The 22354-nt window shown below is 42.2% G+C and overlaps 1 protein-coding gene across 6 annotated transcripts in view; it reads right to left on the reverse strand.

The window, feature by feature from the left end:
* The window catches only part of eif4g3a (eukaryotic translation initiation factor 4 gamma, 3a), a 48281-nt gene that overhangs the window by 6700 nt on the left and 19227 nt on the right, over positions 1-22354 (reverse strand). For 5 of the 6 annotated variants that reach the window (XM_070838066.1, XM_070838074.1, XM_070838058.1 and 2 more), the window contains 17 exons: positions 19992-20171; positions 19446-19557; positions 19069-19229; positions 17940-18065; positions 16377-16605; positions 14868-15647; positions 13768-13856; positions 12183-12471; positions 11825-11949; positions 10365-10484; positions 9791-9946; positions 9174-9371; positions 8290-8436; positions 7886-8122; positions 6006-6110; positions 1914-2052; positions 1424-1536 (listed from right to left, as the gene is read on the reverse strand). In XM_070838066.1, the coding sequence (XP_070694167.1) occupies positions 1424-1536; positions 1914-2052; positions 6006-6110; positions 7886-8122; positions 8290-8436; positions 9174-9371; positions 9791-9946; positions 10365-10484; positions 11825-11949; positions 12183-12471; positions 13768-13856; positions 14868-15647; positions 16377-16605; positions 17940-18065; positions 19069-19229; positions 19446-19557; positions 19992-20171 (3306 nt within the window). The remainder of the gene's footprint in view (positions 1-1423; positions 1537-1913; positions 2053-6005; positions 6111-7885; positions 8123-8289; positions 8437-9173; positions 9372-9790; positions 9947-10364; positions 10485-11824; positions 11950-12182; positions 12472-13767; positions 13857-14867; positions 15648-16376; positions 16606-17939; positions 18066-19068; positions 19230-19445; positions 19558-19991; positions 20172-22354) is intronic. The other variant, XM_070838050.1, reaches the window with a different exon arrangement.

Below are 22354 nucleotides of genomic sequence, written 5' to 3' on the forward strand. Positions count from 1 at the left end.
CAGAAAGAATAAATTAAGTCGTAAGTTGGAAAACTAACAGCAACAAGCAAATGAGGACAACATTTGACACGATGAATGACCTGAACTCAAACATGCAGGTACACAATTGTCATTTTAACCCTCTGAGTTGGCACATCACCCAGCAGAGAGAAAAACAACACATTAATCAGTGAAGATAGTAACACACATGTTACCGAACCCTAACAATCTGTCGACAAAGAACTCTCTGATAGATGCATATTACTAAATACTTGTTTTTTCTTCACCATATTCGTCTGTGGTCCACATCTATCCATCTTTTACACCAGTTTGTTTGTATTCAAGGTCTCAAAAATGCATTTGTTAAACCCTTTGATTGAACATATCAATCAAGGACAAGAAGAAGACATAACACAGTGTATAATATGTATATCACATGAATTGTCTGATGCATTAGTCAAATCAATGCTCTTCTAATACAACTATCACTGGGACACGTGGCACAGTTCCTCCAGCAGGAGGAGCTGCAGAAAAAAAAAAAGAAGCCACCCCCTCCCCCCTCCCCCCTCCCCTCCCCTCCCCTCCCCCCCCCCCACACACACACAAAACAGTACCTCAAGGGTCCAGCAGGGGGCCTGCATACTATTGAACATAAACCATAATAATGTAGATCAGATGAGAGCAGGGACAGTGTGTGTGTGTGTGTGTGTGTGTGTGTGTGTGTGTGTGTGTGTGTGTGTGTGTGTGTGTGTGTGTGTGTACATATGATGAGGTACAGGATTCCTCTCGGTGCTGTGTTAACAGGAATCTGCTGTGTTAAGAACGGGGACCACCGGTGAAGGAGCTTGTGACTGGCATGGAAAAACTTTTTATGAACGGCACACAGTCGTGTCCCGACATGAAGCACAACCTCACTAATTTAACTAAATTACAGCGCAGATCTGACAACATTCAACTCAGTGTACAAAGCAGCTCGTGGACTCATCACAGTCTGTCAGTAAACACAAAATGCTGCAACAAAGCCTTTCAGGCCCTTTTTGGTCGAGGATAGATCCTTGATTAGTTTCTAATGAGTGGTCATTCCCGAGGTCACTGTGACATTGGACATTTCATGCAGGCTCCTAACTTGATTAAACAACCGAAAAGGGCTGTCTCGGTCCATTTCCAAGCACACACACTGTCCCTGCTCTCATTTTTAAATCTATCCGATGATTGCAAGCTGCCCGCAAAGCAATCTGTGTACGATATATGCAGTTTCTTCAACAGCCATGGTAACGCACAGGTGTACCGGCATGTGAGTGCAGGTATTCCCCCTGATGTATCAAAGTGAAAAGCGACGTCCTACTACATCTACTTTAGCACTTGCTTGGTTCTGGACTACAGTTGTGAAAGCATCATTGGTTGAAAGGTAAACTTGTGGGTGTGAAGATGCAGCATGTCCCACCTTGGAGATCTTTGGGATCTTGGTGGGGTCGATGGTCCTGCTGTTCTTCGTCATGGGCACAGTGTTCCAGGTCTCTTCTCTCTGCACGCGCTGCTCTCTCTGATCTCTTGGATCTATGAGGCCACACACACACGCACACACACACACACGCACACACACACACACACACAGAGGTCAAATGCAGTTTTAAAATGAATTCAGAGGAGCTCAAATGGTATTTACATTTTTACATTCACTGAATTCAAACTACTGTGAAAGGGGCTGACAGAGTGACATTTATTAATGTTTCTACTATACGCGATGAAATATTGTAGGCCAGCTAGCAGATGGGGGGGAGTGGGGGGCTTCCTGTCTGCTGTTGGGGCACAATAGCATCTCTGCAGGCTATAGGAACAGGAAGTCTGCCTGTATGCTTGCAGGCTTCCTGAGTTACTGTAGCCATGCCGATGTGACTCTAAGCTGTAAAGAGGATTTAGGCTGCAGGCCTGACCTGGCCGTCTCTTGCTGTCCTTGGAGAGCAGCTGCTGGTGCACTTTTCTCTGCTCCTCCTGCTCTTCAATCTTCGCCTCCTTGTGGATCTGCTCGATGGTTTTTGGGCCCTGGTCGGCTCTCCTGGACACCCAGTTGTGCTGAAAGAATAAAGGAGAACCACAGTGACCTCGGAGCTGAATCAAGCTGTAGTATCAGATTCAGTATCAGATTTTCAGAGGGATGATTATCCTAAATATCTTCAGACTCAGAGTATGTCAGCTTCAACTTGCATGACAATCCATCATTTGTTATTAGTTGTGTCATTCCACGCTGCTGAATACGGAGGTCTTTATTTTAAACAAAGTGCATCCTTGCATGGCTTAAGTATCCTTGCTAATTTTAATTTAAAATCTGACAGGAGTGCAGCACAACTGTCTGACAGGAGACAGTGACATTGATTCAAACAGTCTGTTAGGCAACAGTTGCTGTAGCAGAGGAGCACAGCTTAATCAATGCAGATGTCTCTCTGTTGGAAAAGCCTGAGATGACACCTGTCATGCTAAATCATCTGTCCCGTGTTTATTTCTCTACCTCTAAGTGCTTATGTTTGTTTCTGCCACTGTTGTTAGCCCAGGAAGTGTTTATGTGCCCCCAACTTTTATTCATTGTTATTATTTGTTGTTTTTAACTTAAACAATACAGATAATTATATGAAGGGAAACAATGCATTGGATGTAATGTGTTTAGCAAGGAGTCTAACTGAAACTAAAAATTGCGCCCCTGTCCCTGGTTAGGCTTTTAAATTAAAGTTGAAACTGTGACAACAGATTAAGGATAAAAACAGCAAAACAGACAAAATATACTGTGTAGACATAAATGACGTGTTGTTGATGTACAAGCAGAGACATGTGGGTGCAAGAGTGCTCAAAATCTATTAGTGACAGACTATACATGGGACATTGTATATGTAATAAATGCCACGTATCATCATTACAATGTTAGACAGAACATTTTAAGGCACCTGATCTAAAGCTGGGCATTAAGAACATCTGGCATTGTAACATTATGTGTCAAAAAACATTATAAACATTGTACATAAGGAAAAGCACGATATGTCCTCTTTAATTAAATAATTTCAATTTAAGTGTCTGCAAGATGGACATTTAGAGGAGAGTAATTGAATGCCATCGAAGACTGTACCAATAATAAAAAAAATAATGTCATAATGTAGGTAGTGTTGATTTCATTATAGGAAATGATGTTCGTATAATCATTTGGATGTTTATCACCCTAAGTGTTTAAGATGATAAACCACACCTGCCATCATAGAGCTTGCCACCCCATTGGTGTGCAATACAAACATTTTTGTGGCATGGAGCATGTGTGCAGGTGTTACAAGATGGAAATTGACATTGACATGAACTAAAAAGGCTATTTTAATGTAGAAAGTACCATAGATGATACTGGCAACACTAGCTGTCCTCAGTGAAGACAGTTGTGTAAACTGTGACATGACAGTCCCGCAGAAGTTCATGTCACAGAGTGGCTAGCTGTGAATCTAGAGATCAAATGTGCGATGTAAAATGACTCTACACGCTGATCTGAACTCGCTGTGTTTGTCAATGCGAGATTGATTAGACTCTTAAGGGGTGAAGCCATGGGAGAGGACCGATTAGTCTGTAGATTTGATTAGCGGTAGCTCTGGCAGCAAAAGCCAGATGCAGGGATTCAAGCAAAAAAAAATAAATCTTGTAATTGAAAATTATTTTTTCAGATCAAGTCATATTCCCCATCTACAATTTGTAAAACAAGTTACGGGGGAGGCCATCACATTAGCCCTCATCTCCTAATAAATAACAGCACCGCCCCATGCATAACCACTGCTGCTCTTCTCTAATGCAGCCACCAAGCTGTAGAAAGGCTGAATGTTCACGTTATTTCAACACTCGAATGGATTTTAAGGGAAGCCGACGCTTTGGAACAGTGTTTTTCAATTTAAATTTATATTTCAATTCTGTTTTCAATCTATGAAATAAAACGGATACTTTTTCTTTTTGCAAGGCTTGTCTCAGTTTTTAGTCTTACAGATAATCAGCCATCTACATACCTTTAAGTTTATATGTCTTTATTTATTGTACTATAATGCCAATATTTTAAGAGATCCTCTTATTGTTTAACAGAGAAAAGCAAGTATTACAATTCTTAAAGAAAGTCTCTAGAGTGCTGTTATTCTGCTTTTTGACAGTGAACATATGCCTGAGGCTTGATACCCGTTTCAGGGTTTCTTTTTCTGTTGTACTGGCTACAGGTGGCTCTGACTGCAGGAGTGGAGGATGAGGAGGAGGAAGCAGAGGCTGTAGCAGCAGCGGCTCTGACTCTGGCTTCTGGAGCTGACTTGATTATTTGCATTTGGTTCATTAACTGTCTGTTCACCTTTCAAATAGCCTGCGCTTTATATCTCATGGTCTCATTCAGCCTGGGCTGCACAGTGTCCTGGACACCAATAGCCTATTTAATGCTTCAGAAAAGATTCATCACTGTCAGTAAACCCAAGGTACATCTTCATCAAGAAGACTGAGCTTTATCCACACACACACACACACACACACACACACTTATTTATTGACCTGACAGTGATAAATGTTTTCTGAAGCATTAAAATATTGGTGTCTGGGACGCTGTGAGCCCGTCAGCTGTATACTATACGGGACACCATGGGTTTACGCACCTGTCAGACGTGGCCCCACCCTCGCTCGCTCACTCTCTCTCTCTCTCTCACACACACACACACAGCAGTATCTTAATTTCACAAAATGTAGCCTACACACAACGTAACAAAACCCCTATGTACCACTCTAATGGCCACCCATTAAAAGTCTATATGATTATTATCTTATTTAATAATAATGTGTAATTTTCTTTCCATTACTCTTGAGTTATGCTATGCATTGTGTGTGTGCTATCAGTTAATTACTTTGTGTAATGGCGAAGGATTGGACGACTTCACAGGCCAAGTGGTCGTCATTCAGCCGCATCTAATTGCAAACTGATTCTGAGTCCTGATTCTTTGCTGCTTGAATGAACGTTCCTTGTCACCAATTGCAGGCGAATCACTTTATTATCGTTCATCGCAGTGGTGAGTTTACAGGTTGCTCCTTTTCGACCCGCAGCTTCTCGCTCCTTCCTCATCGCAAACTTTGACTTTGATTGCGATCTTGGTTAATTACATTTGCATTTGAACTATTTCTATTGCTCACTGGATATTAAGACTGACAATTTGGTGGTTACGGGTAGTTTGTCACGTTTATACATACATAATTTGGTGTTAATCTAAGATAAGCTTGTGTGCTAAAGTTAAATGAGAAGTGATTAATTGATTAGCCTACTTCAGTTCACATTGGGGCAACATAATCGCCTCCGAATGTTTCTTATTAAACGTGTACACGGCCTCTCTGGAACCCCATTGACGGAAATCTGTCGTAGCAACGGTGAACTTTAATCCCTGCTGATGTCAACAAGCACAGACAGCTGTGTGGCGGCACTGAGATAATGGAGGCAGCCTTACAAGGAGGTCAATCATGTTGTAGTGTTTTCCATGTTTGCAGAGAAAGGTACTGACTGGACACTGATTAAAATTGTGAATTGTCCAAAAGCTTAAATAAAATGGAGGTTTTCATCCCTAATCTGATTTTACGCATACTTGCAGTATACATGGAATGAACTACACTATATCTGATACCTGTTTTACAGCCATTTAGTCTTGATAACACAGAAATGTGTGCATAATGTGTAATCACATTTTACAGTTAGGAAACTCTATGTGCTTCAGGTCCACGTTTGCCTCTGTTGTAAAGTGTATCCTCCCATAGGTTTTTCTCCCATCGGTCTTTCTAAAAAAGGTGCTCAAATTCAATAACAAGAGCAACAGTTGATATCCTTTAGCAGAGTATGACCAGTATCCAATATCATTTTCCAGAGAGTCAGAAAGACGGATGAAATAAACCTCTGAGGGAAAATTCATCACAAAGCCGGAGAGCCACTCTGAACTTGGGGAAACACTTTGAACCCTCCAGAACTGCAAATCAAACCAATATCACAAGCACAAACTCACCAGTCTCAGGTCTATAATGTCCTGTAACATAAACCGTATCCTGGATGACGTCTTCCTCTCCTTGACAATTTTTTCCATCTGATTGAAATACTGATCCATCCGAGGCTGAGGAAAAAGGCAGAGAAAGAGTTCAAGGTTAATTTGAGACACGAAGGTTATATTCTCCATTTCACTATTCGGTCTACTAGGCAGCAGCAATTTCCACATTATTTCACTAAACAGACCGATTGTTGAGTTTATTACTTGGAGCAGGAGCAAGTCCCGACTGCCCAACATTAAATTGGAACACTTTTGGAGACAGCAGAAAAAAAAACTGTAACAGCCCAAAAAGACCAGACCCAATTCACCGTAATGGCCCGAAATTAAAGCGCCAATGTTCAGAAAACAACAGCATTAAACATGATAAAACTCATCTCAAGGACAACACGGGTGATTTATTACCACAGAATCACATTTACAGAAACTTCTTTTCTGTTGGCTAATAGTTTCCTTCAGTGAAAAAAAACAAAGCAGAATGAAATTGTTTTGCTGAGTTCATGGCCGTTTCCCTGCTGGTCAAAAGGCTCTCCTTTTGCAGGGTGATAGCTAGATGAGCTAGATCGAACCACACATACAGCGGAGAGAGAAGAAAGCCTTCAGGTCAGATAATGTCTTCCCGGGCATCTGGGGACTCTCGCTGTGTCCAACTGGGAATCACTGATGTCTACAGGAGAGCCAGTGAGGCAGAACAAAGCGGGGCATCCACTGTGGGGAAATTCCTGTTTTCTCATAACCTACATAAACACTTTCTCCTCTGCCTCTGGAAGTGAATGTAGCCCAGTCGGAGTGGGATCGACTCCCAGCAGAACTTTCTCTTTTATCCCTCCCAAAATTGTGCAACTGTAGATCAGAATCACCTCCACAACCACCTAATTTGCCAAGTCACCAACCAATGCAGAGGAATATATTTTGGTAGCATGTTAGCAGACGCATACCGACATACTGTACTGATGTCAAGGGGCTCCTGACAAACTATTAATGATATCATCCCTAAAGAAAAAAAACTGAATCAGAAGGAAGAAGAAACAGAAGGAGACAAAACATCAGGGCTGTTCAGGGTCTTACCAGAGTGCCGGTAGTCCTCTAAATATGTTATGAGCAATAGCCTTAGGGTTGTGCCGGTATCTATGGCGCAGTAAGTGACATCCACAATGACTCTAGATATTTTATAAAGGAAATCATAATAAACTTTTTCATACAACACCTACAGGGCACAAAAAAATCTGCTAAATCACCAACTGCATTTTAATCTGCAGAATATATTTAAAGCTTTTCACCTGAGGTGTGAGACAACAAGCAGTTTTTGACCCATGAAACACACTCATTAAATTAAAAAAAACCTGCAACTTCATTCACATATCAGGTATTCTGCACAGCTTGTTTCAAAGGCCATCTGAGCCACTACAGCCTGGTGTGAATTGAAATTACAGTCGTGTTCAGTCTGATATCATTTTTTTTTTTAAATAAGTTATGTGGCCCTTTCCAACATTAAGCTACTTTGTCACAAATTCAAGGACAAGACATTTTCGGGAATGCTCTTATTTGGTTTCTTGCTGAGAACTGGATGATACGATTGGTACCACGTCTGTACAGTCAAAATGAAGCCAGCAGCCAGTGAGCTTAAGTTTGCACTAACACACAAAACATAGAAACAAGAGGAAATAAGATGTCCAAAGGTAACACAATCCACATACCAGCACCTATGAAGATCACAAATTTGGATGTTTAAATCTAACTCAAATAGATGTATTTCCGAAAAATGTCGAACTGTTCCTTTAAACACAAACCCAGAATGTGTGAACTGCTCTGGCTGCCTGAATAAATGTTGTTCTCCAGCTCACCTTGGCCTTCTCAAAGTCGAGGTCCTTGCCGATGGTAGTGAGCAGCCTGCACAGGCACTCCAGAGACTCCTCGTCGTGGTTCTTCAGCAGCTTGACAACACAGTCGTGCATGATGGCCTCTGTCAACATCTTAAGTTTGAAGAGCTCGCCGATGAACTTTATGTTGCCAATGGAACGTCGTCGGGCCTTGTCCTTGGCGTCCTCCAGCTCTTCCTGAAGCCGGTCACGCTCCGTCGTCTGAGGGGACAGAGGAAAAGTTACGTTTATACTTACCCTGGAAGTTATTCACAAAACCTCTTGGCCAGAGTTGAGCCAGGCCTCAGAGTCTCATTCTCTGCCCCGTTTAAAAAAAATGCTTCGATATGGCAAGAAATCTGGAGTCACATTGGACTAAGATCACGTACCGATGCAGCAGAGTCCAGCTCTTTCTGCTTCCTCTCGAACACCACGTCGTCCACCTTGTCTTTCTCAAACTCCTTCTGGCAGCGGTTTAGCAGCAGCTTGCGAAAGTTCACTGTGGTGTTGGGTTTGTCTGTCATGGGCACTTTGAGCTGTACATTAACGTAGACATAGTAAAGAAACACAACGGCAAGTTAAGTGACAAACTGAAGCTTTAAAAATCTTTAATGTTGAACAGCGTTCAGCAGATGAGGCCACAAGACTAAAGCAGTTTTCTGCAACTTATACTCTTTTTTAAAAATTCTATGTCCATTAGACTTAAAGCCCTCTGTATGAATGCATGCTACTAGATGTATGATGAGAGAGATCCCCTGATCGCTCTGTTTTTTTCTTAAAAGAGTTTCTCATTGCGGACAAACATTCTCAATGAATGGCAACCGATCTAAAAGAATTATCAAGAGACAACTAATTTTGGTGTTTTACTACCAACAAATTAAATCCCAGATTGTGTAACAGCAGCCTTCTTTTCATGACCGACTGTTACAATGTCACGATTTCTTCTTGCAAGTCATCTAAAAAGATGAATGCCCATAACGTATCATCGCATTGCATTGACCCGTGTTGTAAGGCACGGCATTATATTGCATCATTGCAGAGCTGAATCTAAATCCATTGATCTGTTTGCGGCTTAAACATTTGGCAAGTTGTTGACTGTACACAGAGAGGCAAATTGGATTGGTTTCAGTCAGGACGCAGACACCTTCTTTAACAGCACAGACTGTGGAAGTCAGAAAATTGTACTCATTCTTCTACTGAAATCACCATGCTTGTCTACCCTTGAGTCGACGCACTTCATCCATTCTGATCATCATCGTGCTGATCTGCTTACCGTGGCGAGGCAGCGGCACATGTTTCCATAGGCCACAGAGAAGCTGGGCTCGTCGATAGCCTTCTCAAAGACCAGGTCAATGACCCCTTTGAGCCTCTCTTCTGTGTCGATGGTCAGGTCCGTCACCTGCTTCATCAGCTGGTTGAACTTCTGCGGCGTCAGCTTGTTCAGGATGCTGCGTACCTTCCTGAACAGTTCCTGAGGGGAATCCGTCACAAAAGGTAGTTCATAACCAGTGGCATCAATCAACCGTTTTATTTGGAAAATATATTCAGACCAATCAGCAAAAGCAAACCTCAGGCAGTACTGGTAGTTTTTGAAAGAGGTGCAATTTACTATTCTAATTTTAATGAAATACACATTTTCCTCATGACAGTCTTATATTACAAAAAACAATTTAATGAATAATAATAACTAAACTCTCATTTTGGTTTTCCAGTTTTTACAAATTAGACCAGATGATTAACTTTGTTAAAATGTTCAATAACTTAAATCTCTTCAAGCGGCTTTTATGATTCATTAAACACAGACTGGGTTTGATATCTGATGCTTTTTAATACTCAGCTCCTCTTCATTGCATCGTTTGTGTGTACGTCGGTGCATATATTTGGCCCTACCTGTGTTTTTTGGATTTCAGGATCCTCTGAAGGGCCCTCCCTCTTCATGCCAGGTTTCCAAGCATTCTCTGATTTTTTCAGCTGAACATCATCATTCACCGACACGTTCATGATGATCTTCCTGGGTGGAGGTCGTCGTGCCCCGATGTTCATAAGCTGCGAATGCAGTGAAAGACAGAATACAGAACATCAGTAACTTTCATCAAACAAAACTTGACTGTGACAATTGTCAAACGGTGCTACTTTACATTTTAGAGTGGTATGTTGGAGATGTTGAATCAGTCACAGAACCTTTATTGAAGTCATCTGAAGCCTCAGTAGTACTTAAGCAAATTGTATCCTGTTATCTCTCGACTATAATGGACAAGTTTGAGAGTTGTGTGACATCTATTTTAGATAAAAGCAGCAAATTATGAAACATAAGGGAAAATTGCATGTTGAGAGGAAACAGAAAGTAAGACTTGGAGGAGTCTGTGTGTGTGACTTCATGAATGACTGTGGCAGCTTCAGCATCTGTGAGTGTATTGCGTGTGTGTGTGTATTGCGTGTGTGTGTGAGAATACGTGTGACTCACCGCAGCGCCTCGTCCTCCGGTCATCTGCCTGCCAAAATCTGCAAAGGCAGGTGTGAAATCAGGTCCTCTGGAAATCGCCCTGGAATCCACCACTCGGGATGGCAACTTGTTTTGGTTCATCTGTATGACACATAACAGACACAATACATTATCATGCACGCACGCACAAATGCATGCACGCTTGCACACACACACACACACACACACACACACACACAATAAGCTGAACAGCAGGGGGAGCAGTTATCCCTTAACAATAGTGGTAATGGGCAGAAGCAGACTGCCTGGTGAGTGTGTATGTGTACATTTCTGATCCAGTGGTCCCTTAAAGGTGACCCGCTGTAAATGACAGGCACACCGAAAACACATGAAACAAAAGCTTGTAACGCAATGTACTGGAGATAAATTATACGCGGCGGGTTCCGCGGGCCATTCACTGACAGAAGTTAGAACCAGATGTGGAAGGGGAGGAAGGAGGAAAGGAAAGCAGGAGGGAGCGAGATAGTTGTGGGGGAAGAGCGAAGAACAAATCCAGCTCTTTGTCTTTCAGCTGTCCTTGACTTCCTCTCCACTCTTTTCCACTGAGATTTCACTTTCTCCCTCAGAGAAAATTAGACTATGGGATTGTACATCAACTGTTCGCCCGGTCTGCTTGTTCTTTTTGGAGAGGTGGGGGAGGGGCACGTACTCTTAACATTGCCAAGTGTGACATAATGGCAATGTGATTTTAATCAAAACAGCATTTCAGCGGGCCATATGCTCCACCCATACATATGTGTGGATCAGAGGAATGAACCAAACTCCCTCTGGTGTATCTTTGATCTCGTGCACTCAGTCGAACAGAAGAAGAAGGCAACATCTACACTACTGCCTGTTGCTATGAGCTGATTTAAAAATCTGACTAGGACTTTAACTAATGACACTCAACTAATTCATTATTGATTAATACGATACATAATTTAATAGCTTAATCGCATAGTCTTTAAAACCTTAAAAAAATTATTAATAATGCCCAGAGTTTCCCCAGACACTGGGGTGAGATTTTTAAATTGCTTGTTTGGTCATACATGCAGTCTAAAGACAGGATGTGATGAAAATCACAACAAAACAGTAAAGAACATCACATTTAAGAAGCTGAAAGCACAGATTATTTGGCATTTTTGTTTCATATTCATAATCATCAAAATTTCAGCCCTATTCAAAATAAAACCTCAAACGTACATATGCCTTTCTTTTTACATAGCCAAGAATTAAAGACACTGAGGTCATGATGGACAAAGGATTTACTAACCACCTTCCATTTTAAAACCTACGTTTAGAGAGGGGGTTGGTTGTCTGCTAAGGAAACAGATGTACAGTCTCAGCCAATAATACACTTTCATTTGGCACTTGGAGGTTTAAGGACATTGGGGTGTGAGTACATATGAAGTAGGACTGTCTGCATCAACTGGCTTACTCACCTTGTCCAGCACCACATCACTGATGGGTGGGAGCCCCTCAGGCTTCTGTATGCAGGCAGGCATGAACTGGAAACCCAACAGGAAGTCCCTGTCATACTGACGCTTCCCACTGGCCTCGGCCAGGTCTGGACCACCAAGAAGGGTTTGACAGGGAAGGAAAAGAGGCAACTTAGTATATGACAATTTCTGAAGAGAAAATGATCAAAGCAAAAGCTACACTAAGTGAATTTATAAACTCCCAATCTCTTCAAGGCAGAGACTATTAAACTCAACTCATTGCTGACAAAACTGCTGTATTTTTCATAAAAGTTTTGCCTAGTAGCTATATATATTGTCCAAAGAATGGGGCCCTTCTGACCTTCAATGTCCTGTGGAGCCCCTGTGGAGTTCTCCTTGTCTCCGGGCGTCGCTCCGCTGTCGCTGCTCTCTGTCTCTGAAGTGTGACCTGCCCCGTTCCTCATGGGCTCCATCTCGGCCTCACCATTCTCCTCAGGGGCGGCAGGGTTTCTGTCGGCCTCTGGGCTGCTGGCAGGATCTGGAGCAGGGGTGGAGGTGAAGCCTGATGGCAGGGGCACCGGGCTGCTGCTCAGAGGAGCTGACTGCAGGGCCTGATCTCCAGCAGGCTGATCTACCGGCCTGGGCTCGTCCTGTGTGGAGGCAAAATCCAGTTTTCACCCAGTAAGCATTATGCTCTCCGTTATTATTAATTAGCAAGATAATAAATTCCTACCAGCTCAATGGCTGCTGCTTCTGAGTGTCAAAAACAGCTGTCTAGATCATCATTTGGCAGTTCATCTTATTTAAAAAGTAGTAGCGTTACAATTTCTCCACGTAACCCTGTCTATAATCATTGTTAGAGAGCTATAAGGAGGTAATCTGCACACAGGGTGAAATGGATGAAAACATAAAGAAAGGGTAAACATGCAGGAGTGGAAAATGAGGGGTGAACAAAACAAAAAAAAAAGCAGAGTGAAGGCAGGGAACTGAGGGAGCAATGAGAGAAGATGAAATGCAGAGGGGCCTGAGTGGGTCAGGTACAAACAAAAGACGGAAAAAATTAAAACTGGTTCCTGGTGTGATTTTCTCTACACCATCCCTACGGTCATTTAATCAATATTATCTGAAATGTTATCTGTACATGCAATTACTTTAACGTACAAAAATTCCAAAAATAAATGAAAAAACTGAATTACTTGTCGTATTTTCTTAATGCTTTATGTTTTGTAATTTCCATTTTATGTTACGTGATCTCTTTTATGTGGCATTGAGTCTGAATTCACAAGGAAATTGAAATGAACTTTTTATGTTCCAGTATATCCAACGGTTGTCATTTGTAGTCTGTAAAAAGTTGTGTGTGAGATGTGTGTTTTGCATTGAATCGCATTTCTTTTTCACTCATAATATTTGTTCAATGCAGCCTAAAAGGAGCCGTTCAAAGGTCCTCCACACCGGTCGGTATTTGGTGGTGTGAAAACTCTCCCACAGCTACAAAACAATAAAAGGAGAGGAAAAGAGAGCGGAGCAGTGCTGATTTTATGTACAGTGGGCTGGGTGAGCAATGGAGATGATGGATAACTCCTTGCTGTTGTTCCCTGACGATAACAACACCCCAAAGTCATTTATGTCTGCTTCCCCCACCACACATGTGGAAACATTTTCCACTTGAACTATTGCCCACATTGTGACTCCCCTCTTCTCTCTCACCCTCTGTTACAATCCATTGGTAGTTTGTGGGCATTTTAAAAAGTCCAAAATGAGACACCAACCATTTCAAACATGCCACAAAAACTCAAAAAAAAGAAGTTGGCACATTTTACAGGATATTTACCAACAGACTAAACACTTCTACAAAGAGATTACACACACACATATAATGTTTATGCACGGGGCTTTGAATCCTCACTACAGCTGCTCGTTTGCTCTTGGGACCCTTTGTTTTTTACCTCGTCCTCCTTTTGAGGTGTGTCTCCAGCAGCGATCCCTTCATTTGGTTTCCTCCAGGTCTTTGGTATAGCAGAAGCAGTCTGATTTACTGCAGGGAAATACAAATGCAATCAGCCACAGCCAGCAAACAAACTCAACCACAATGGACTTAAAAGTGAAATTTGTGATTAAAATGCAATGCTGGCAAGAAAAACATCTTTCGTCTGTTAAAAAAGCCGTTAGTCCACATTTAAATCTAGGCAAAATAACCAAGGCAAATTCGATTCTTTGTTAATTGTTCTAAACCACAAAAATGGGTAGCAGATGGTCATGGTAGTCAATATAAATCATTTGATTAGATTTAACTTTGACATTTACATTGTCCTAATATGATAACCCTTACCATTTTCTGACCAAACTAAAATAAACATTTAACATTATTTGCAAAAATACTATTTGACAGAGCAGGCAAATAGGGAACATAATGCACGTTTCCCACTACCATGAGACATGATTTTATATGGATGATTTCCCTAATATACGGCTGCTGTGACTGACAGCTCACACCATAGACAGAACGTACTTGTGGGTATTTATGTACTTATCATAAACTGATGCAACTATAATTTATGCAAAACATGAACAATAAAGTTGCGTTCCTTTTTGTGCCATTTTACATCATAGAGACAGATGTGCCTCAAAATGCTCCCAATCTGAATGTAGTTTCTTGGAAACTAAAAAAAAAAAAAAAAAAAGTAATCTTACAGGGCAACAAATCTGTTTAGAATGTCTCATAATAATTTCTACGTTTTTCTTGCACGAAGACTCTGACCATGCTGAGATTTCATTCTATCTGATGATGCCTCCTTGGGGAATCAACTGTGTCAGCATAGAGCTTGATGAGAGATTAACGACAATGTGTGCTACATGGGCTTTCATAAAAACACCCTAGTGCATGATAGAGCCAGCTATTTAGGCATATTTATTTAGGCATAATACCATGAGAAATCAGCAATGAGTCATTATTCCGTTGTAGCGGGTTAAAACTCTTTTGTTACAGTAACAAATTATCTCAGCTACAACAGATTTTACAGTTGTTGGAAAGCAACAGATATAGTACCTGTAGTGGGACTCTTCCTGGTGAGTGCTTGTTGCTGGGACTCCGTTTTGCTATCGGCAATGCTTCCTTGTGCCTCTGTCCCCACTCTGGGGACGAGGTCTTTAGTGTCTAAGGACTTGCTCGGCTCGTCAGCCTCTGTTGTGGCCTGCACTAGAGGCGGAAGGCCGGGGGGAAGCATAACTGGCAAAGCAGGGGCAGGGCTTGAGGTCAGGGTGACTGGCACCACAGCCACCGGTGCCATAGGTGCGAGGGCAGCAGCAATGGGCACCTCTGGCCTCATGTCAGAGGGCAAAGATTCAGAGGAAGAGGCCTCTCTGTAAGCAGGAGCGGAGGCCTGGGGCTGGAGTGCAGCTGGGGACAGAGGAGAAGGCTCATGAGCCGCTGAGTCTAGCTCAGTCCCAGAGTCTGCAAGGCCGTTCAAAGCCTTGGGAGCCGGTGCTGGCGAGGCCGCCAGAGTTCGAGGGGCGTCCGAAAGAGGCTTGTCTGTGTTGGGAGTCTGAGGTGGTGCCAAAGGTGGTTTGTGCTCCCCGACCGAGGAGGATGGAGAAGAGGCTGAAGCAGTGGACTCCCTGGCTGAGGGACGTTCACTTTTGTTGGCCACTGAAAGTGGGAGAGCGGCGGCGGGGGCGGTCACGGAGGCAAGGAAGGGAAGCTCTGGTTCAACAGTAGAAGAGGGCTCAGTTACAGGAGCGTTGGCCTCAAGTCTCTCCACAGGTGCTTCAGGCTGCACAAGCCCAGGTGAGGAAGACTTCTGGACTGGCTCCAGTTTTGGCGTATCATCTGGGAGGACGAAGGGTTCAGATAAACACACAAATTAATCACCAACAGAAATATTTGCATCATAAATATAACTAAATAACTAAATGCATAAAATGTATGAAGATGCGTGGATGGAAGCACAGTTTTGTGTTTCTCTGAAGCATAATGAGTGATAAACTTTCCATCAGTGGGTCAGCACAAAGCAATAATCTTTAAAAAAGCAAAAAAAACAAAAAACAGGCCATTATTCACAATTAATTTCAACTAAATGTTCATTAATGTGACAGCCCAAAGCTCAATAACACAGACAGACAGCAATTTTAAGCCTCTAACCTCATGCAAATATTTTGTCTGACACTCTACACAAAGATGAAAAACTGGTTACAATGTTCCAGCCAATTACTGGAAAAGCAGGGTGCCCTGCTGACACCACACTCCTGATTTGGGAGTGAAATGAAAGTGAAAGCCTGTTCAAGGGAAAAAAAAGGGATACATGAAATGTGTTTGGAAGTCACTGTATGAGTGAGGTTTCATGGTGCAGGGCTAAGAGGGTTGCTGCTCTACATGAGGGGGGGCAATAAAACCAAAGATGACATTGTCTGACACAGGAAGCAATGACACAGCAGTAGTGGCACTTTAATTGTAAAATATGGTTAAAAACAGCCTTGGGTAGACTGCGAAGTATGAAACTCCAGCGTCTTATGAGTTGTGGATGTATTTTAACGAAAGAGAGGGGATATCAGTGCAGACCTGGCCCTGGTTTGGTGTCTGAGGCCCCAGTTGTCAGCGGCTGCTTTTGGGACTGTTGGGACTGTTGGGACTGTTGGGGCTGCGGTGGCTGTGGTTGCTGCGGGGGCTCCAACGCGTAGCCTCCAGAATGGGCCTGCTGTGGCTGAGGAGGAGGCTGAGGCTGAGGCGGCTGCTGCTGCTGCTGCTGCTGCTGCTGCTGCTGCTCTGGAGTCTGGCTGCTGCTCAGCTGCTGCGATTTGAGGTAGAAAATGTGAGGATAATGAGGGTGCGGCCATAAAAACTAGCAACACAGAAAACCAGAAAGACAGGCATAAAGATGTAGGCAAGCACGCACACAAACAAATAAACAAACAAGCCCGAAATGCAGCATATTAAGCAGAGATCAGATGGGATATGGTCAGATTAGGAGGACAGCAATGGAGGAGAAGACAGAATGAAGATCAGTGTGGGAGGAATGGCAAGAGGAGGGGAACGGCTCAGAACAATGCAGAGTAGAGGAAAGAGGAAGAGGAGCAGATACAGAAAGAAATAAAATCAAAAGGGGCACAAAAAGAGAGGAAAGACACTGTTAACATCCACAGAAGGACACTGGGAGGAAAAAGTCATAATGTCCTTCTTCAGAATCCAGGAAAGCTCACTTAATCTCTTTGGGCTTGGTACGTTTCATTCATTAAAATGTACCAGCGGTGTTAGCACAGTGGTTTTCAGCTTCAAAACTATGACCCAGAGCCCTGCTGGTTTCCATCCTATCCAAGAGCTGCAGTGCCAGTTCCAGTGGTGCTCTTGACTTTGAGCCAGTTTTTCGTGGTTTACATCTTGGCAATGTACTTGCACAAAAAAACAATTTTTATCGGTCCATTTTCTTAAGAGCAGAATGGATAGATAAGAGAATCAGAGTGGATTCTGGAGAAGGAGTGGGAGAATACAGGTAGTACAAGAGCAATCTGCTGTAAAAGATAGTGAGTGAACAGAAACAGTGACGGGAGGGAAGCCGGTGTTAACGAGATTAACTGTTAAGAGAAAAAAAAAAAATAGTGTAAAGTGATTTCAACAAGTCATGGATATCTAGACACATGCTGTATGTGATGCTTTAATTTTATCTTTATGACTTTTCCTTAATCTAATGACTCTTTACCATTATAGGCCTTTTGACCTAAAACAGTCCCAGAAACATATGACTGGGAAAATCAAGAGAAACACTCAACCACATGTATGAAACTACTTACAAAAGTGCTTTTTAGGTGATGTAATGATTTTTTCCCCCTTTTCCCTTTTAAAAAAAAGCAATAAACAACAGGCATGCTCTGGATAGAAAGCCATCATGAATTTCTTACGAGAGGGCAAGCAGTCCGAATAAATTACCAGAGACACGGAGGCTATGTCCTGTCTGTCACACACATGGTGGAGAGCAAAAAGGATTAGAGCCCAGGGCTACGAAGCAACATGAGACATCGCTCGTCTCCTCGGCTAAAGCTCCAGTCTAATCAGCTGCTCTTAATGCTACACTACCTCAGCTGTAACTACTGTGGGAAAGTCGCATAGTTGAGTGTCAGAGAGCCATACCTGAGGGGGTGTTGGGGTAGAGGAGGGGCGACCGACAGGAGGCGTTGAATTCCTGCTCCCTGAACCTCCTGCCATGATCTCCTCTGTGATATCCCGGCCACCCTGATTGGGGTCACGGATACGGATCTGGGAGGACAATGGCACAAAAAAACAGACCTCACTAAAGCGCCCAATTCTTACAGCAACCTCGTCTCAGCCATATTTTACTATTATACACACACAGGGTTTTCACATATCATCAAGCAAAATGTCACACAGTCCTTTTCAATTTCTTGACGTAATCTGAGGATTTAAAATTATATGCCTATAATGGCAGCCCATTCATTCTAAGCTCTATATAGACTTTTTTTTTTTTTTTACAACGAAGACAGAAATTTTATATGTTTCAATCCACAGGGCTATGTCAAATTCATGAAATGAATGGTCATATTTATATTAGTACCGGAAAATATGTCTGTGCACGATTCCATAATAGCTGAAGCCTGTAAATGATCAAATGTATTCTTTCAGGCTTTGTGGTAATAATGCGGGAGAATGCGCAGATAGATTATACTAATCACTCACATGCTAAGGGAATTTAAAAGACCGATCTAATTTCCATTAAATTTGTAAAACTAATTCCATAGTTCACGCAAAACAATAAACATGTTTTAAACTAGCGAAAATAGATTCTCTTGCTCTCAACGCACAGAGCCACTGGACAAACTAGGCGAATTCCATCTTCTGAATAAGAGTCTCACCTCAAAGTTTAGTGGCTCTTCTGTAACCGTTTTGTCAGCTGCTGCTTCCAAGATCTAAACTGAACTCTGAAGCTCAACTTCAACTATGGATCTATGAGTCCTTTAAGTGCTGACAAAAAATGGACACCTGAACATCTGGCCTACATTTCCGTGACAACTGATGTAAATCGTGAAACTTCCAGAACAGCTGCTAAATTATCCTTAATATGATTCTTTTTTTTTTGTCAACAATGATTAAACTTTTCATCTTTCATATCATTTTTCAAGCAAAATTACGACTACTGAAAGGTCAGAGTGTCAACTGGAATCACAAATCGTTTGGAAAAAGCATTACAACATCGTTGCCTCAACAATAACAATAAAGACAAAGGAACTACTAAGATACTCACTGTTTTCTTCTCACGCTTGGCTGGTGGAGGTTGCTGTGGTGTAGGCACTATGATGGGGGGTGAAGGGGGGTACACAGTCTGTCCCGGGTAGTAGGGTGGACCAGCTGTGGGAACGGGAGCAGGGACAGAGGGTGAGACAGGTGGGTGGTACCTGAGGGGATCTGAAGGAATTGGAAAGAAAAGAAAAACAGAAGAGAGGAGAGGAAAACACGTTTTAGTAAAACACTCTTTCATCCCCCGCTTTGGGCGTACATGAAACTGACAGGTGGTGTGCATTTGTGCTACTGTGTGGTGAAATTCAGATTTTAAATGCGTGGTTGTGGTTGTGGTTGTAGGAGTAGTACTTGATGTGTGTTTGTGTTGGATTAAGGACTCACGATATGGGGCAGGGTACTCCCCTGGCCCTGGACCAGGATAGAAGGTGCCAGACCCAGGAGGCTGTACAGAATACTGCTGAGGAGGTCCCACGTAGGGCGTACTGTGGCGATACTGCAAGTAAAGAGGGCAGAGAGAGAAGGTTTAACACACAAGTGGTGAAGTGAGGACGAGGCAGTTTTTTATTTATTTAAAAAAAAAAAAACTGCACACTTTTGAAATCTGTGATTCTTTTAAGTTTAGATTTCATTTAATGGATTTCAATAATCCTTCTGTGAGATTTGGGATGAGACCTTTATTAAATGCTGTCTAGATCAGCACTTATAAACTGTATTTCTTGGCAAGGTGGTGTAACTTTCTGGAATCTAAAACTGCTGAAGCAAACATGAAATTAAAAATCGACAAAAGTTTAAATCTGTGTTTATTATAATAAACCAAAATTAGGGGGGAAAAAAAGTGCACACATGACTACAGCTGGAACTGAGGTCCAGACAGATGCAATAATCTCAAATGGAATTTTAAGACCCATTTCAGTGCCACTGTGTCACCTGTGGGATGTAGTATTGTGCAGCCTGTGGGGAGGGGAAAGGCATGGGCGCCATGGTCATCATGATTGGTTGGTTGGTGGGGTAGACGGCGGCCGTGGGAGTCTGTGAGCCGGGCCGTATGGAGGGTGTGTTTGTAGGGATGGTGGGCCTCGCAGTCTGCATCGGAGTCCTCTGGAAAAACTGAATGCAACATGTGAGAGAAACACGGAGAGAGAAACAACAAAAGACATTAAATACTATCCCCAAGGAAGCAGTCTCATTTCAGCATGCTGCCATGCGTCATCTGAAACACAAACAAGCACAGGTTTTCATATGACTTCGCTGTTGGGCCTTCGCAGTCGCAGACAGCCCTGGTTTTTCATCAGGAGCTTTAAAAGTCTCTGAACCCTCATCATCGCTGCAGCCCGTTCAGGCCATTACATTAAAATCGCTCTGAGGGATGAAAGAAAGAATGATTTTCAGGCAGACATGCACAGTTTCATACTACTGTTTAATGCCTCTAATCAACCCATAATCTCCTCCATGAATTGCGTTATTGAGTTTGGATTTTATATTGTGAATGGCAGAGCAATGTTATGAATCAGATGAATCACATCTACAAAACAGCAACTCTGTTTGAGACACCTTGTATTTCCTCCATAATCTTACTATAGAGCAAACTGTCTATACTCTTCTAGTTATTCACAAGACATCCTGTGCAGCTTCACAAGAGGCCTATTATGAAGTTGGGAGGAAGGAGGACATAAGAAATTGTTATACAAAGTGGTGGATGACTTAGTATTAGGTTTGGAAATGTTTCATTATCTGAATGGAGTCTGGTAGCAGAACTTCTGTGGTGTTGTTAGCGGATCTTTGTGGTACCTTGACCTGAATCTGAAGTTTAGCAACAGAAGAGTGAAGAAGCAGCACACACTTGTATGAAACAGTGTTAGGAAAACCAGACATCTTTTCTGTTAGTGGTGTGGTTCATCGCATCTTCAAGTTGTTTTCCTTTGTGTATCAGTTAAGATCTAAATCAATCAATCGTTTTACTTTTCATGCCAATTTTGATGCATGAATAAAACACTGTGATGTGGCCACATTAACTATTGTAAGGTTTAGCTTTGTGACCCATAGGTTACGAGACATTTTTTTTCCACTAATGACTCCTGAAGAAACTTGCTACCAAGACACGCTGATGTGGAAGGAGATCAACTATTCAACGCACATAAGCACACACATACACACACACAGGTGGTTTAAGGTACTGTTTTTGCCCAGAAGTCATTGGGTTTTTAAGAGTCTTTTTAAATTTTGGAGATTGGTTAAATATCAAATGATCAATTCTGAAGAAATATAGAATCTGTGTGAGATTATTGTCAATATATTTGTCCTATGGTTGGAGCGCTTCTTAAAGGCGCAGCAGACCAGAGGGTTCTGGTAGATGCCAGATTACCGTTTCCTGCAGAAATCTGTAGTGTAGCGTAAATTTCATTATTGTGGTTTTTCTTTTAAATATTTTCCCATCTCATGCTCTCTATTTTTCTCATTTTGGCCACTCTATCTGCACTGTGAATAAGCTGCACCAGACTCCACAGCTGTACAAAATAAAAACTCTTGGACAGCTGAATGGCTTCAAATACTTCTTTTTGTGCCTGAGAAGCTTCGCCAATCTTACAGTTGTACTGAGTATGCGACACGCAGCATAGCTCTCTTCAGCAGGCAGCAATACGGCCCTTTCTCGTGCATCACAGAAAACGTATATAAAAAAAAAATAGACTTGTAGTGACTACAATGACTTTTATACAGCACATGTCAACATCAGTTAAAGTTTAATATTGGACGGGCTTTGTGTTTGGACGGGCCTGAAAAAAGACCACTACCAACAGCTGTGACCGACTTCCAAACAACTAGGGCTCAAGCTGGGAATACCCAACCACAGTCACAGTGTGCTCCAGTGAAGGAGAACAGGATAAACAATGCTGTGAAACCCTTCTAAAAATACCCAGGAGGGAAATCACCTTTAACATAATAAATCAGGTTCAATGGCTTTATTGTAAATAGCCCTGTGGAAAATCTGGGAAATGTCCAGGAAACGTCCAGGAAACTGCTCATTACCAGCTATCCAAAGACAGTCTGAGTAAAATCGCTGGCAAGGCAAGAAATATGAGTCAACAGACAAAACAACTTTTCAACACCGTCAACAAAAAAAGGTACTTTATAACTGAGGCTTCAAGCAATCACTGAAACAAATAAAAGTGCTCTCCAACGACACTGACACATACGTACGTCCAATGGGCATCTACAAAATAACATTAGACATTACGCATTTCCAACAGGTAACAGACACTTTCTTATCACATGGACAGAATAAGGAACTAAAA

Source organism: Pempheris klunzingeri, chromosome 2 (assembly GCF_042242105.1).
Source record: "Pempheris klunzingeri isolate RE-2024b chromosome 2, fPemKlu1.hap1, whole genome shotgun sequence".
Lineage (NCBI taxonomy): Eukaryota > Metazoa > Chordata > Actinopteri > Acropomatiformes > Pempheridae > Pempheris > Pempheris klunzingeri.